The sequence below is a fragment of the Homalodisca vitripennis genome, chromosome 1 (assembly GCF_021130785.1).
Source record: "Homalodisca vitripennis isolate AUS2020 chromosome 1, UT_GWSS_2.1, whole genome shotgun sequence".
Taxonomy (NCBI): domain Eukaryota; kingdom Metazoa; phylum Arthropoda; class Insecta; order Hemiptera; family Cicadellidae; genus Homalodisca; species Homalodisca vitripennis.
Genome location: NC_060207.1, coordinates 11,710,350 through 11,725,734, shown reverse-complemented (window position 1 = coordinate 11,725,734; position 15,385 = coordinate 11,710,350). Strand labels below are relative to the sequence as shown.

The window sequence follows — 15,385 nt, the reverse complement described above, 5'->3', positions numbered from 1 at the left end:
ATGCTGCAGTAAGAAGAAAGTGAACTGGAGATAAACTTGACATTCACGTTGAATGAACCATTTTCACCATAGATACAATATACACATTCCTATGAATTTTTTTTTGCGGAACAAAAGCAGCTATTCAAAATTTAATGCAATTGATCCTTTATTTGTTTTTACAGACTAGTGCCAACAAATCCCATAGCATTTTATTATTTTAATATAATTTACTGCAACAATTCAGTCTTATTTAGAGAGAAATCTACAGTTTAAACTTTTAACAACCTTTGCGTTACCTTTAATGAATTTGTCGTAATGTCTCTGTAGATGACTGATGAACTTCACGCACAAGGGCGAGGTACTGACATGACCCTCCAACTCGACCAGGAAGTGCATGGCTTCTGAGAGGCACTCATTGTAGCCAATCTTGTAGTTCTCCTCTATGATCTGGGGGGAATTTCCATTCACTTCCAGTAATGTTATGTTCTCATGGGTCGGAAGGACTACGGAGGAAATCTTTGACGTGTTACTTTCCGGTGGCGAATATGACTCTTCTGACTCGATACTTTGATGATGGTCCGGTTCATAACTCCCTGTAATCAAGTTCCATAATAAACAACAGTTACTTTTAAAAAGGAATTTGGTGAGTATGTGATCTTCGAAATTTTTCGAAGTCATTTATACTAACACTTATTCATTTACTTAAAGATTGCGGCAGGACCCCACTTTAAGCTACTATTTAAATTACGTTTCAACTTTACCTTATGACTTTTGAATACATAACAATTAACAAGCTATAGCAAAAATCATAATTTTATATAACAATCCTGTAACAAGAGAAAATATTGATTGTGTAGGAATCAGTTACATCGATCAAACATAATATGGTCCAATTTGTTATGAACATTTTGCAGGTTGTCATTTATAGTTAATAACACTAAATTTCCATTCCTCAGTCTTTAATGTTATACAAAAAAACTATCTGATCATATTTACTTTAAAAAATTATGAAAATGCCTTGAAAAGCAACTCAATTTTTTTCTGAAGTTGTAAAGGATTGAATTTTAATTTTGACATACTTTGATATAAAAATAAGAGAAAATATTGTATAGGAATCAGTTATCTTGGTCAAACATAATATGGTCCAATTTGTTATGAACATGTTGCAGGTTGTTATTTATAGTTAATAACAGTACATTTTCATTCTTAAGTCTTTAATGTTTTGTGAGCACTATCTAATAATTTTTACTTTAAAAATATAATGAAAATGGCTTGAACAGCAAATTAACTTTTGTTCTGAAGTTAAAAAGATTGAATTTCATGGAAATATCCTAATGTAATGTATACTTAAGAAGAGAAGTGCCAAATTTTGTATTAAAATATCTAATTACACAAAGAGAAATTCCAACCTAGGTGACAATTAGCATGATGGTCCTGCAGATGTTTCATGTGCTTGATAGCCATCTCGATGATCTCGGTCTTCTCGATACGGCCACGGCCCTTCTTCATGTAATCTGTAGGGATGAGGCGACTCAGGTCGGCGAGACAGTTGTTCATGCGGTCGCGCCTTCGCTTCTCGATGATCCTGTGAGACATTGGGTCCTATTAACACAGACACAACAGTCAATGCATGCAACACATCAAGGAGGCTACATCCAAGACAGTTCTCACACAGATACTAACGGGTGCAATAGATGGCGTCTTAGTTACTCACATCGAGGTCATGTTCAAGGAAATTTAAAATACATTGACAAAAGAGCATGCTGATTTGTTGTTAAATTTTAAACAGGTTTGAGGGTCTTTAAAGTTCAATGGTGTATATATTTCTGTGGAGTGGATGATGTCAACAAAAACTGGGTTTAACATCTTGTCAGTGGTGTATATAGATTATTTCAGAGAGGACTGACAGACTGGGTAGTTTAAGAAGTATAAAATTTCTCCAAAGATTAGGGGCACACAGGTTTTTTCTCCTGGAAATTGTGGAGCTTTATGATCTCATAATAAATTGTGTTCTGGCTTAATGCAAACTACTGGGTGCAGTTTTTATGTGTCTTTAAAAGTTTAAAGAGGGGCTTGAGTCTCTCAGCTCTCCCCCATCCCCATATGGATTAATGTAACATAGATGTTATAATGATTAACAAAAAGTAGGAAATCAGGAAGAATCAACGGTTATCCTTTATGTCCTTGTTGTAAAGGACTACTGGTAGGTAAAATTATATGGGCAGTTTTTCTCAATCTAAATGAACAAATCTATTATCACAATCCATAGTAAAAAGCATTACTCCTGGTTTATTTGTTTGATATCCCCATTTTTTTAATAATGAATGAAAGTGGCCATTCACAAAACAGAACTAAATTAAGGGCTATCTCAAACAAATTCCTTGAAGACACTTCTCACTAATCACTCTTTTGGATCTTCAGGAACTGAAATTGAATTTCAACCAGCCGACAACCTGGCAGCTTTGCTTTAATAAGAACTATACATTAATTAATTTTACTAAAAAACATTGAACTTAAAATTTTTAATATTTTATTGAGCATTAGCGAAGCCTGTCACTCAGGGGGCTGGAAATATTACTCTACAATCTGTGTACATATTAACTCGAGAAGGAAATGGAGCTACTGATGTCCTGGTACATTTATATGTTTTTAGTTTTATTACACTATTTTATGAAGCCTAACACTGAGAGGGCTAGCAAAATTTTTCAACTAGGTCTGCTTTACGTAGGGTACATTGAGAATGAATTTAGCTACAGGCTTGTAATTATGTATGAAACTTCATTTGTATGTAGACAAGCTATACTTTGATAAAAGTGTTCAACATAATATTTACTGTACTGAAGTTCCCTCATCATAATATTACCGTACCTCTTTTAAAAAGAGTCATATGTACAATGTTGCAATAAATGAACAAGGCTCATGGTGTAAGTGAAATATTAATTGATAATATTATTCTCTTGTATCTCATCATATAAAGTATTTCACTTATGTATGTTGTTTTTGTGTTTCATATGTACTGTAATAGTTTAGCATTACATTTAATTATTTAAACCAATTTGTATAGCCTTTACAACAATTTAAAAATGTAATTTGCAAATAAATAAATTGAATTGAATTGAATTTTAATATTTTTAACCTTTACATTACAGAAACTCAGATACATTCACATTATTGTATGTGCAACTTTATGTGTGTTTTAGGACGTTTTTAATTTGTTATCAAACCATACAGAGTCAGAAGAAATATAATTTTTTGCTAAATATATTCTGGCAAGATAAATAATTAATGGAAATTAAAATGATTTACAGCTCTACAAATATTTATAATGGCTATTTCTTTTAACAACTAAGAGGTTTTTTTAACCTAGCTTTTTAATAACTTTTTGTTTTAAAGGAAGATGGAGCTGATTTTTTCATTGATCTAATAAATTTTGAGTAAAATTACAAAAGTGGACGGTTTCATTTTAATACTATATAAATGTCTATCCTTAAGTAAAATATGACACAATTAAACCCAATACAACATAAGTATGGTAACTGCAATAAGCTTTACCTTAGGCTATAATTCGTAGCAGGGATTCACACCAGAAGTGCTAATTAGTATACTTTGTTTCTACTTGGCTGGGATTTAGAAACTACTAATTTAAAAATATTAGCTCTTATAATTAAATTACTTTTAATATTCATTATTTATGTCTTTTCAGCTCCTTTAGTTGAGCTGTAGTTAAGTGTGATGTTCAAATATTGGCATTTTTATTTATTTTCATTTTTACATAACATATTACAAATTATGTTTTTCTTTACAGAAGAATTTTTCTAAGACAAAGTGCTTCAATTGCAATAATTTAAATAATATAATTTTTGTATTTAATTATACGCTGTACATCATCTACAGAAATATAATAATGTACGAAGAAATTAAACAAGATAATTTTGTATGGAAACATCTAAATGATGATGTAACTTTATTAATAACTTTAAAATCATGTTATCATCTGCCTGTCTGTCTCTAAACTTATGTGGTAACTCCAGATAGACAGATCTTAGAGTCTTGAAACTAGGCACATAGGTTCCTCTTGGTTCAAAACTCTATTGATATTCGGTTCAAAACATCAAAATTTAAAGTAAAAATAATATTCTAACATTTTGACATTGCCTTGATAGCAGTGAGAAAAACGCAGTACTATCAGATTAGTAGACAAATTAAGTACGATCATATAACAAACATGATCATATAACAAACATTATCGTATGACATGGTAACACATGCAACAAATGTTGTTTGTTGGACTGATTGATAAGACTTTTGTTACTTTCTTTTGGGTCCTTTTATAGTCATTGCACTGGTTTATTTCTATATAGACTAATTAGTGATTGATGATGGTGCTAGTCTCTCTAAGGGATTTGGCTGAGTGTTTGCGTAGTCTAATTATCCGTTGGGTATCTCACGAACGATTTAATCTGTAGACTTTAGATTTTGCATGAACCTTCAATTCTACATAGACAAGAATGGTACATGTTCATCCATAGGTTTTTACTGATAATCCTTGAAGTATATCACTCAGTACGCTGGCAAAAGTTCTCTTCTGCTTGATTTTCTGTCAGTGTGTCTGTAGGATATCTCAAGAATGAAATAAGCTACAGATCTGAAACTTTGCATGCAATTACAGCAAAGTCTGTTGTGGCACATGGTATGGCACACTTCTACCTGGCCATATTTAGAAACTCTCTTATAGTAAAAACATTTATTTAAAAACTCAAATAGTGCAGTCCTTTACCTCAGGAACATTCTTTATGAGTATGGGTCATTCAACCTGGGGAATCCTCTATGAATATGAGAAAAGTTTGCAAAATGGATCTTGAAATTCAGTAAAAGAATTTTGTCTAAACTTAGATAGGTATAATAATAACAGATAACCATTTTTCAGTATAACAATTATGTAGGTTTTTTTTAATCTGCAGAGATATTTTATCGAGCAGTAAAGATTTTGTACTTGTATTATTGAGATAATTAAAAACATAAAGTACGTATAGTCTTGTTTATTAGTTCACTATTTTACAATAATAAAAATGTTCATAGTAAATCTTAATTACCATTTTTATACTACAATAATTGTGAGCGCAAAAAAAACTAGTTATTTAAATAAAAATTATATGGGGATACTCCCGACAATAGGGATCCAGTGTCCAACACGATCATTATTATCGAAGTTCTGTTTACAAAAATCAAACTAAAAATAGAATGAGTTAACCATATATAAGAACAGAGAGTTAATAAAAATGATTAGAGACACTGATGAGGTTAACGTATTTTGTTGAATAACAATAAAAAAATATAGTGGCGCTCCAAAATGTTTTGCCCGGGCACCTACAACCATAGAGACAGCCCTGAGTGTACAATTGATATTGTACCAACCTCGGTTGAAAACCATTTTTGATTGATATAGCATGGCCACTTTTCCAACACATTTTTATTTTAGGGCCGATATATGACCTATGAGAAGAGGTTAAACGTTAAACCCCTATTGCCCTCCTCTTGGTTACGCCACTGTTGCTGGAATTTGAAATTCCAAATTAGCAGCAACACTAGATTTCTTACATAATCAATCTAGGTTCCTTTAAGACTATCTGAAAATTAATTGTAGGTCTAAACCTGATTTGGAATACCTACTATTAATACGTCATAATTGGTTTTATAGTGAATGGAAAATTCCCTTGCATTTCTGTACATGATTTCAAACATTAAAAGCAAATATGCATGTAACTGACAAACGTGGTTGAAGATCCAAAAATGCTGTACTTTTCTTCTAAAGTTAAGGTTTTGCCCCAGTTTTATCGACAGGTTACTGTACCCTCTAAAGATTTAACGAAGGACTAAAGGACACCATCACGCCACGTTATCAACAGCTCAGAAATGCCAGTCAGACGTCGGATTGTAGCGCGTCATTTGGGCAAACAACTCACGTGATGGGCGGACGGGCGGCACGTGCAGCGCTGGGCGAGCGCAGCGTGACAGGGATGTGACGAGCCTTGCGGCGCGTGTGCTCGGTGCGCACTTAGATATTCATGCACGGAAACAGCAACAATGCGTAACCAACATTCTCGACTTGTTCTATAACAATAAATAGACAACTACCTCTTTAAATCGCTAATACGATGACCACGCACAACTTTGAATAATTTGAGTTCCATGTATTGCAGAAGTTTCGTATTATTTCATCAATGCGGATTCCGAGTGCAAGGAATTTTCTTGGAAATAACCCACTTGTTAATTAATTCTAGATTGTAGCAACAACGTAATCAATTAGGCCTTTAACAATCATTGCGTGGTTCTATGTAGACGTTACAAATAGATTAAAACAATACACTTAAATAGACAAAACAATACACTTAATAATTATAAATCGCTTACGTTTTATATTGAGCAATATTAAAACCATCTGTTTTATAAATCAGAACAGAATGGATAATAACTAAATAAGGGTATGATTGTCGTAAAAAAATGCAAATCCACGTTTTTTTTTTCTTTTCCAATGAAGTCACTGCCTCTCACCCTACAAACTACTAGTGGCCAGGGGTGCACGGTTAAGACAATAGGCATAAAATAAAGAAAATACACAAAGTAAACCCAACCTGATTATTTTTCAGCGTTTAAAATCGGTCTACATAAAGTAACAAACAACCGTTCAAACACACACGCAACTTTCATTGAACACTCACAATCAAACCCCTAACAATTCCATGCAACTTTTGAATTTCCATCCCAACTTTATGAGCACACAAATCCAACACGCACCTCTTTCGTCAATGTCTTTCTTTTCGATAAGACGGACGCCAATTTTTGAAAGTCGGCGCTGTGTAACGGCGGGGGCTCCCCGGCCAGCAGCAGGTGTCTCTCCAGTATAGTGGCACTCTGGGTAACCATGGCTGGAACTATCACTGAGGCACTGGCGTCACACTCTGGTCACTAACTCACTCACTCACAACACTGTGACTGTACTGTGTACTGTGTAGCGCTGCGACTGACCGACACTGCTGCGCTCTGGCGACCACACGCCTCACTAACGACACGTTTTCGGCGCGCATCTCGGCCAGCGCTGATATCGCATCACGCGGTATCTGTCACGCCTACTGTGCCTTGTGCCCTGCCCTTTACTTCTGCTATTTACAGCACCGGTGTTTACCGTACTGGGCGGACGTGGCAATTTGGCGGCACGTCTTTTACGTAAATTATTTCCCTCGCGAAAGACAACAATTTGGCACACGCAACGGTGGGCACTGTAAACTTGAAAAATTGTTCAAAAACTCATAAAATATTACTCTTAACGAGAACAATAAAATTATTGAGTTCACAATTACACAATTTTAAACTAGGTCAATTAAATTGAGCGTTTGTTTATTATAATTTCTATTCTCAATTTTGTTTAGTTAAAATATCTAAATGATACAATTTACTGCCTTTAACCTTCAACCCTGGATCTGGCAGTTGAAATTCCTATATGGCAGGCACTATTTTGTTGTGCACATCTTCATTTAAACCTATGTAGAATGTTTATTACTGAAGTAAAGTATATAATTTATTCATTTCGAAACAGGAACATTTATATGCTGTCGGATTAGGCCCTAATTTTTTAATTTTAATGTAGGTTTTTTTCATTATAGTCTGTAAAATAAGTGAAAAACACGAAAAGTAAAACAAAAATATCAAAAGTAAAGTCTTAATAGTAGAAATAATGTTTTATTACTGTTCTAAATATACAAAATGTTCTAAAAAGGTGTTTTATTAAAAACATCAAAAATATTCCACTTTCCCAAAATTTTTAAAATTTTTTTTGGTAAACAATATTGAAGTGTGTTTTTACAAAAAATTACATATTAACATTCTAACATTTTTAGATATTTACTGTATGCTCATTATATTTTGAGACCTTTACCATGTTGTAAAGCATAAAATTTCCGAAAATAAATTATATTATTTGTTTTTTATAGATTTATATGTAAAAATGTTTGTTGCTAATCCTAAGAAATGTTTTTTCAAGAAATAAAAGTTGTAAAAAACACAAAATATACTGTCATTGAATCCTTTAAATGTATTTATAATAAGTATATTATAATAAAAACGTATTGTCTAATAATAATTGTCTAAGTCCTCCTGACTTATTTACTAGGTCACTCATATTGTTCAATAAATAAAAAAATAATGAAGTAAACACAGTTTGTAAACTGGACGTAGGCCTAGGAATAACGGATTTTATATCACAATTTTAGCTTACAAACCTGTGAATGTCACTAAATTATTGTCCAATAAATGAATTACAAATAAAACCATTGTTCAATATAGTTTATATGTACAAGCTCAGAATTCACAAATACGAGTTTAGAATACACAACGAGTAATGCCGGTGCATCACTATGGCGGCCATAGTCCTCTCGAAATTATAACGTTTGTTCACAAAATAAACACTTACAATTCACTTATTCCCTGAAGCTATCTATATAGATCTACCACTTGATGGAAAATTTTACAAGAAAAAGTTTGATGTCGTTTGATGCCGACACAACTCTAATAATATTACGAGAAACAACAAACTAATAGCGACTAGTGAAACTAGTCATCTAACATTAAAGAAATGTTGCAAACAACGGTTGCGTCGAAAGTATTAATTTCTTCGTAACATATAGCAATGAACAAATGTTTGAAGCAGATGATCTTGTTGAGAATGAAATTCTGAACGCAGTGATGTAGCCAAATTAATTCCTAAATGAAATTTCCCTCGGCAAAAGTATAGGGAAAGTGTCCCGTTTTGTCGCGTTCTCTCGAAGTGGAAGTGCGCTAATAGACACGGCGCTACTTTATAATTTCGGTACGTACTTATTACGCATTATTATTCAATAAACTGCACATCAAATTAATTTGTGAAACATTCCGATTAATATGATATAATATTCGTCCTACTTAAGTCTTATTTTCGATAGCAACAGTTTGATTAAAAAGATAACTGCAAAAATCAACTAGTGACTAGTCGTTCAACATTGGAGAAACATTTTTTAGCGACTAGTCACTAGTTGTCTAACAGATCGAGGGTCTAAGAGCACACTGGGGTCCACGGACCCCACACAAACGTATTTCTCATATTTCTCAGTTTGTCGCGGGAACTTTTGGTACCCATGTAATTTTATTTAGCATCAATAAACTTCAAGCCCTACCACTGGTCGCCTTAATTGCCAGCTGAGTGGAAATACATTTTTTGTCTTGGGTCCAGTGGTCCCTTCTGTGCCGTTTAAGGTTGTGTTTTCCCTCATTGTCCATATTTGATTATATTAGTTGTAATTTCATTTTTGTGGTTATTTGTGAAATAATTGACGTCATTGCCCTTACTGGCCAAAGAAAACAATCAACAGACAATAAAAAATATACAATATTATAAAAACAATGTTTTGATTTTTATACAACCTATATTTTGATGGTCAAATTTTGCCTATGTTTGCGATTTGTGTAAGATAGGTCATAATTTCAATGCAATAAATACATCCATACATTGTTTATGCATACAATAAAGTGTTAGCTACTACATACTTTTGCATCTAAAACTTTTAAAAATCTCATATACATGGCTATTTTTAAAGAGATTATATCTGTTTGTAAAACTACAGAGTTTTGCGAGAACAATGTTATAAAATTGTTATATTTATTGTTTTTAACCAATAGGCTATATTACAGCTCGTACACACTAATAGTCAAAGGAAAAAAACAAAACTTATATAAATGTATTTTATTTATGTTTTTAAGCGTGTTTTTAAATGGGGTTTATCCAGTGTAGCCCTGTGTCTGTTGAAGGATAAAAATATATGTGTGCCTTTTGAAGGATAGCTCACCAGTTTATTTATATTGCATGGTGGTTTGAAGTTATTATTTACCAATAACGATGGTGAACATAATACAGAGCAAACTAAAATAGCTCGTGTTGCTCTGGCATTTAGACTTGGATCTCTAGCACGTTGTTGACCTCCAGCCTACACAGTGGCCAGAGAGCCATTATTGTTGGCAAAAATATGTAACACTGTCGATGGTTCAAGTTCTGCCCTACATGTCTTACATGTAATATTTTGTTGATTGTTATTACACCGTACATTCTTCAGGAAATAATATGATACATAAGCTTTTTAAATGTTTGCATATCGAATGATTACATAAGCAAAATACTCTAAAAATACTCTCAACACTATAAAATCTAATCTTGGAAGAACAATTGTTAAAGTTACTAAATCTGTTGTAATATTATTAGTATATAATGTTCCTCCTTGAAACACATACTATTTTATCTGACTCTCCGTACAGGATGGAATTAAAGCAAGTACAGTATTATCTTTTTAATAATTATTAAAATAATTAATATTATTTCAAGTTTAAATTTTATCACATTGAGGAGTTCATGAAGATTCCAATAGGAATTATGATTTGGAGGAAGGTTGTTCATTCATTAGAAAAAAACCACTTTTACAGAGAATAACGGAATTGTATAAACAATGTTAAAGCATGGTTTTGTGTTCTTTAATTTTATCTATGACAATTTGAAGTTCGCCATTTGACAGATTATTGTTTTTCCATTTCCATTTTAGAAAAAAAGAGAGTTTTCCGTTAGACAGATTCATGTTTTTATATTTCCATTTTAGGAAAATGGAAGTTTTCCATTTGATAGATTGATGTTTTCCCATTTCCATTTGAGAAAAAGTTACAAAATAAAAACAACTCCTATATTTCTAATGAATATTCCAGCTTTCACATTTAATTTTTATCTTAAAAAAGTTGAGATGGCTGGACGTTACTTAAATTTAAAACACTGCAAATTATATTTTCTATATCCAATTTACATGTTAAATATGTGTAGCCTGTACTTCTGAATGTCTCGCCAGCTGTCTGTAAACCTCATTCTGCCTCTCGATAAGAGTCCGGTTATCCTCGAATCTGTCGTCAATCGTCACTCGGACGGTCGATGTACAAGTATTCTCCGATCTGGTCCGATCAAAACATCAACATCACGACCACGGACAGGCGTGCCGTGTGACCAGTCACGTACTCTTCGGTGACACGTGGCCGGCCGGCGGCAGCCTCCAATACTTGTTTTCTTGAATTTGAGAATCTTCCACAGTCCGGCACGACTGTGTACAGCTGGCGGCGTAGGTGTGTTCCACAGCGCGGTGCCTCCCCCTCCCTCCGCACTCCGCCGAGACTTACAGAGGACGTACACAACAAGTATTGTCAGTGAAGTCTTCCAGATAGTGCTTCGAGATGGAAGGTTCAGTATCTTAATTATAAAGCGACCTCAATAATAATTAAACTCAATATTTTTTATACAAAAATAAAGGTTTGTACTCGTGTGCAATTGTAATTAACGCTACTGAAAAAGTCTCCGCAAAAATACCAGAAATAATGAAAATAACACTTTTTGCTGTGTTGGCGAAAAAAGTATTCAATAATAAAGGAGATGAAATCGCATTGTCAAATTATTCAATACCCAAAATGGGGAGATTATGCACGGGGTTATTTGCTGGAAGGGTGTTTGAGGTTAGGGAACTTGGCTCATATGTGGACAGTGGCACAAAGTGGGCCGGCCGGAGACTTGATATATATGTAGCTTCATTTCTATACATGCAACATAGAGTTAGATGATTGTGCACATGACTCCATGGAATTTAGCTGAGCATTAGCGAATATTTTTACATTGGCCTTATGGGTAACCGTGATGACAGCGATAAAACGCAGAATGAATACATTTGTAAACAAACTGAGCCCAATATATGACATTGTAATACATGTAGCAACAGACTTGAACTTTTACATGCAGCCTTAGCGAACCCTGATCACGCGATGCGTGGTGTAGCGTAGTCCCGCCTACTTCTTTATGTTTTATAAGTATATTAAAATTCATAAAAAAATATTATGTTTTTTCTTACAACATTGCGGGATTGGTCTTCTTGCAGACCTTGAAAAATTTAATTTAAAAAAGTTAATTTAACATGTTTATCTTCAGCTGTTTTTGTTTGTGCTAGATTACAAAATTACCTAAGTTTCCTATTTGAATACCTCAATGAAGTGATGGAAATGTTTTCTGTTTTTTTTTTTCAGGCAAGAATTAAAAAAATCCAACTCAAAATTGATTGTACCAATGTTGCTACAATGATTGCAAAATAAAGTATCGACCAAAGCCCAATGCGTGGTATGGGATTATTTAGATATACTAGATAGTAGCCGGCGTATATTCAACCACTCATATTATATTAAGGACGATAAAATAACACATTGGAGTTTTATATGTTATACTAACGGTGGTTGTAAGATGGCAACATTAAAATACCCTCCAAAAATAGAAGCTCAGGAGTATTCAGACTCGAAATTATGGAGCTTTAAGACCTCATTAATGTGTTATAGCTTAAAATAAAACTACTGGGTGCAAACTTAATCTCTTACAAAACTTTCGGATGGGGGGCGTGGTGGACTAGAGCCCCTGAGCTCCCCACTTTATATACGCCCATGGTTGCTCTAAACTTGTAGTGTACAATGCGAGCTCACTCCAAACCGTTGCTCTAAACTTGTAGTGAACAATGCGAGCTCACTCCAAACCGGTGCTCTAAACTTGTAGTGTACAATGCGAGCTCACTCCAAACCGTTGCTCTAAACTTGTAGTGAACAATGCGAGCTCACTCCAAACCGTTGCTCTAAACTTGTAGTGAACAATGCGAGCTCACTCCAAACCGTTGCTCTAAACTTGTAGTGAACAATGCGAGCTCACTCCAAACCGTTGCTCTAAACTTGTAGTGAACAATGCGAGCTCACTCCAAACCGTTGCTCTAAACTTGTAGTGAACAATGCGAGCTCACTCCAAACCGTTGCTCTAAACTTGTAGTGTACAATGCGAGCTCACTCCAAACCGGTGCTCTAAACTTGTAGTGAACAATGCGAGCTCACTCCAAACCGTTGCTCTAAACTTGTAGTGAACAATGCGAGCTCACTCCAAACCGTTGCTCTAAACTTGTAGTGAACAATGCGAGCTCACTCCAAACCGTTGCTCTAAACTTGTAGTGTACAATGCGAGCTCACTCCAAACCGTTGCTCTAAACTTGTAGTGAACAATGCGAGCTCACTCCAAACCGTTGCTCTAAACTTGTAGTGAACAATGCGAGCTCACTCCAAACCGTTGCTCTAAACTTGTAGTGTACAATGCGAGCTCACTCCAAACCGTTGCTCTAAACTTGTAGTGAACAATGCGAGCTCACTCCAAACCGTTGCTCTAAACTTGTAGTGAACAATGCGAGCTCACTCCAAACCGTTGCTCTAAACTTGTAGTGAACAATGCGAGCTCACTCCAAACCGTTGCTCTAAACTTGTAGTGTACAATGCGAGCTAAGCCGAAACCGTTGCTCTAATCAACAAGTTTATAAATACCATGTGCCCGGAAATAACTGAAGAAGTGGCGAGCAGATAAAGCGGCAGAGCCCACGTCCTCCCACGTGATAGGGCGTTATCAGCGCAGCACTGATAACAGCTGACCTTCAGCCACTGATTCACCGCACACAGGCGGCGCCTCGCTCTAGGTCAATGCCACCCGCTCAAAGTGCGATACTGAACTGCTAAACACACTGACTGTCCGTGGGCAGGAAATATTTACACGGTATAAAAGGGTGCTTTGTTGAATTGCAGAAATATTTTCTTCTATTCTCACTAAAACCGCTTAATAAACACGCGAAAACATCTTTAACTGTTCAAACATTGAACTGCTGCGTCCAAGAAACATGTGACAGTACAGAACCCACGAGATACTCTGTCCGCTACAAGGATCAAAGGCTCGCTTGTTTTTAAGGCTTCACCATTACAAAGTTCGGAACACATCGCGTAATAATTCATTTTTATTTTCGTTATTTCGTTTTTTACCGTAAATATGCGTAGCAGAGATGTACTAGGTGCTAATTTCACTCTAGATATTCAAATGTAATCCAATAATCCAAGTTTCAATAACAATTGTTTGGATTAATATAAACCTTAAATGACAATTTTGAAATGAATTCACACATCTACACAAGGACGGATCCAGTCCTCATTTTTGAAAGGGTTCCTGAGTGTTAGTTTGCCATTATCACTGCTGTAACAGGCTATTTTGCACTTCCATACAACAATAAATAATATGTTTTGAAACAAATGTATTTACTCATATACACAATTTTTTCATGAAGGTGAGTACATTCTTTATGGTTACATTACAAAAGTAATTATGTTTTTGTCTCATAGAAACGTCCTTTTTCAAAATCTCGGAAGAGGTCATGGCTCCCATGCCCCCCCTCTATAGATCCGCCACTGTGATTCATTTTACAATCGCAAATCAGAGATGAGAAGGAGTTAAAGAGCTTCTCGTAAAGCTTGGTGTAATACCTTGCGCGAACCCATACAAGGCTTGAGACAACTGGGTTGCCATGAACTCAACTGTAGCGTCAATTGATAGCATGTATTTTAGTTAGCCTTATATAGATCCGATTGCCGAAAATGCAATCTTTTATGTGTTTATGTAAGTACACGTACATCTACATAAGTTTATATCTTCCATGGAGGATATACTGGCTATCCCACCGTTATCCAAGGTTCTTTACGGCGTATTATTCAAGATTCATTATCCAAGTATTAATTGGAGGTACTATTTATCAAATTTGATACGAAGGATTGTTGAAAAAGACTGGATGATTTAAAAATGCTATTAATTTGAAAACGCGACAAATGAAGAAACTGGGACAAGGATAAAATCACATTACTCAGTCTGAAACGAGAACGAGACTCGATTATTTGTCTGAACATGATCCATGTGGTTCTGCGCAGATAAGATCGATATCCAATTGATGATAAGAGTTCGATGTACGAGTGCTTAGTCGGTTGTAGCTGTATCGAAGAAAGCTATCCCAATCTACTAGATCAGGAACCGAGGGCTTACTTGCATTGTACAAACAGTCAACCTGGTTTTTCTTGAAATTAAGTTTTGGTGGAGGTCGAAATAGGAGGGTATGAATAGGGTTAAAAATATGAAATGATTTTTTCTCCGATTATATTTTTAAAATTAATCAACCGTTAAAAAAGTGAATAAATACCTACCTGTATCAACAGCGTGAGCTAACCAACCATGTACAGAGCCACTGGTTCCTCTTAAAGTAGTGATTTTCAGTCTTTTTATCTGGTTATCTGATGATATAATTATTATTTATGAGTCTGACGGTTGATTTTAATCATATCAAATTAGGAAAAATTATCGTTTCATATTTTTAACCCTTTCGTACCCTCCCATTTCGACCTTCACAAAAACAGCGTTGTTGACGACCGATTTATTCCTTAAGAAAACTTTGTCTCTTTGTTTAAAAAGGACTCA

At 34.7% G+C, this 15,385-nt stretch overlaps 1 protein-coding gene across 3 annotated transcripts in view; it reads right to left on the bottom strand.

The window, feature by feature from the left end:
* Nucleotides 1-15,385, bottom strand: part of LOC124357118 (transcription factor cwo) — a 153,964-nt gene that overhangs the window by 10,736 nt on the left and 127,843 nt on the right. The window contains exons 1-3 of one of the 3 annotated variants that reach the window (XM_046808601.1): nt 6,778-7,038; nt 1,392-1,584; nt 279-575 (exon numbers count right to left, since the gene is read on the bottom strand). In XM_046808601.1, coding sequence (XP_046664557.1) covers nt 279-575; nt 1,392-1,584; nt 6,778-6,906 — 619 coding nt within the window. In that variant the 5' untranslated portion in view covers nt 6,907-7,038. Of the gene's footprint in view, nt 1-278; nt 576-1,391; nt 1,585-6,777; nt 7,039-15,385 lie in introns of those variants that run through there. The other 2 variants (XM_046808610.1, XM_046808592.1) reach the window with 2 other exon arrangements.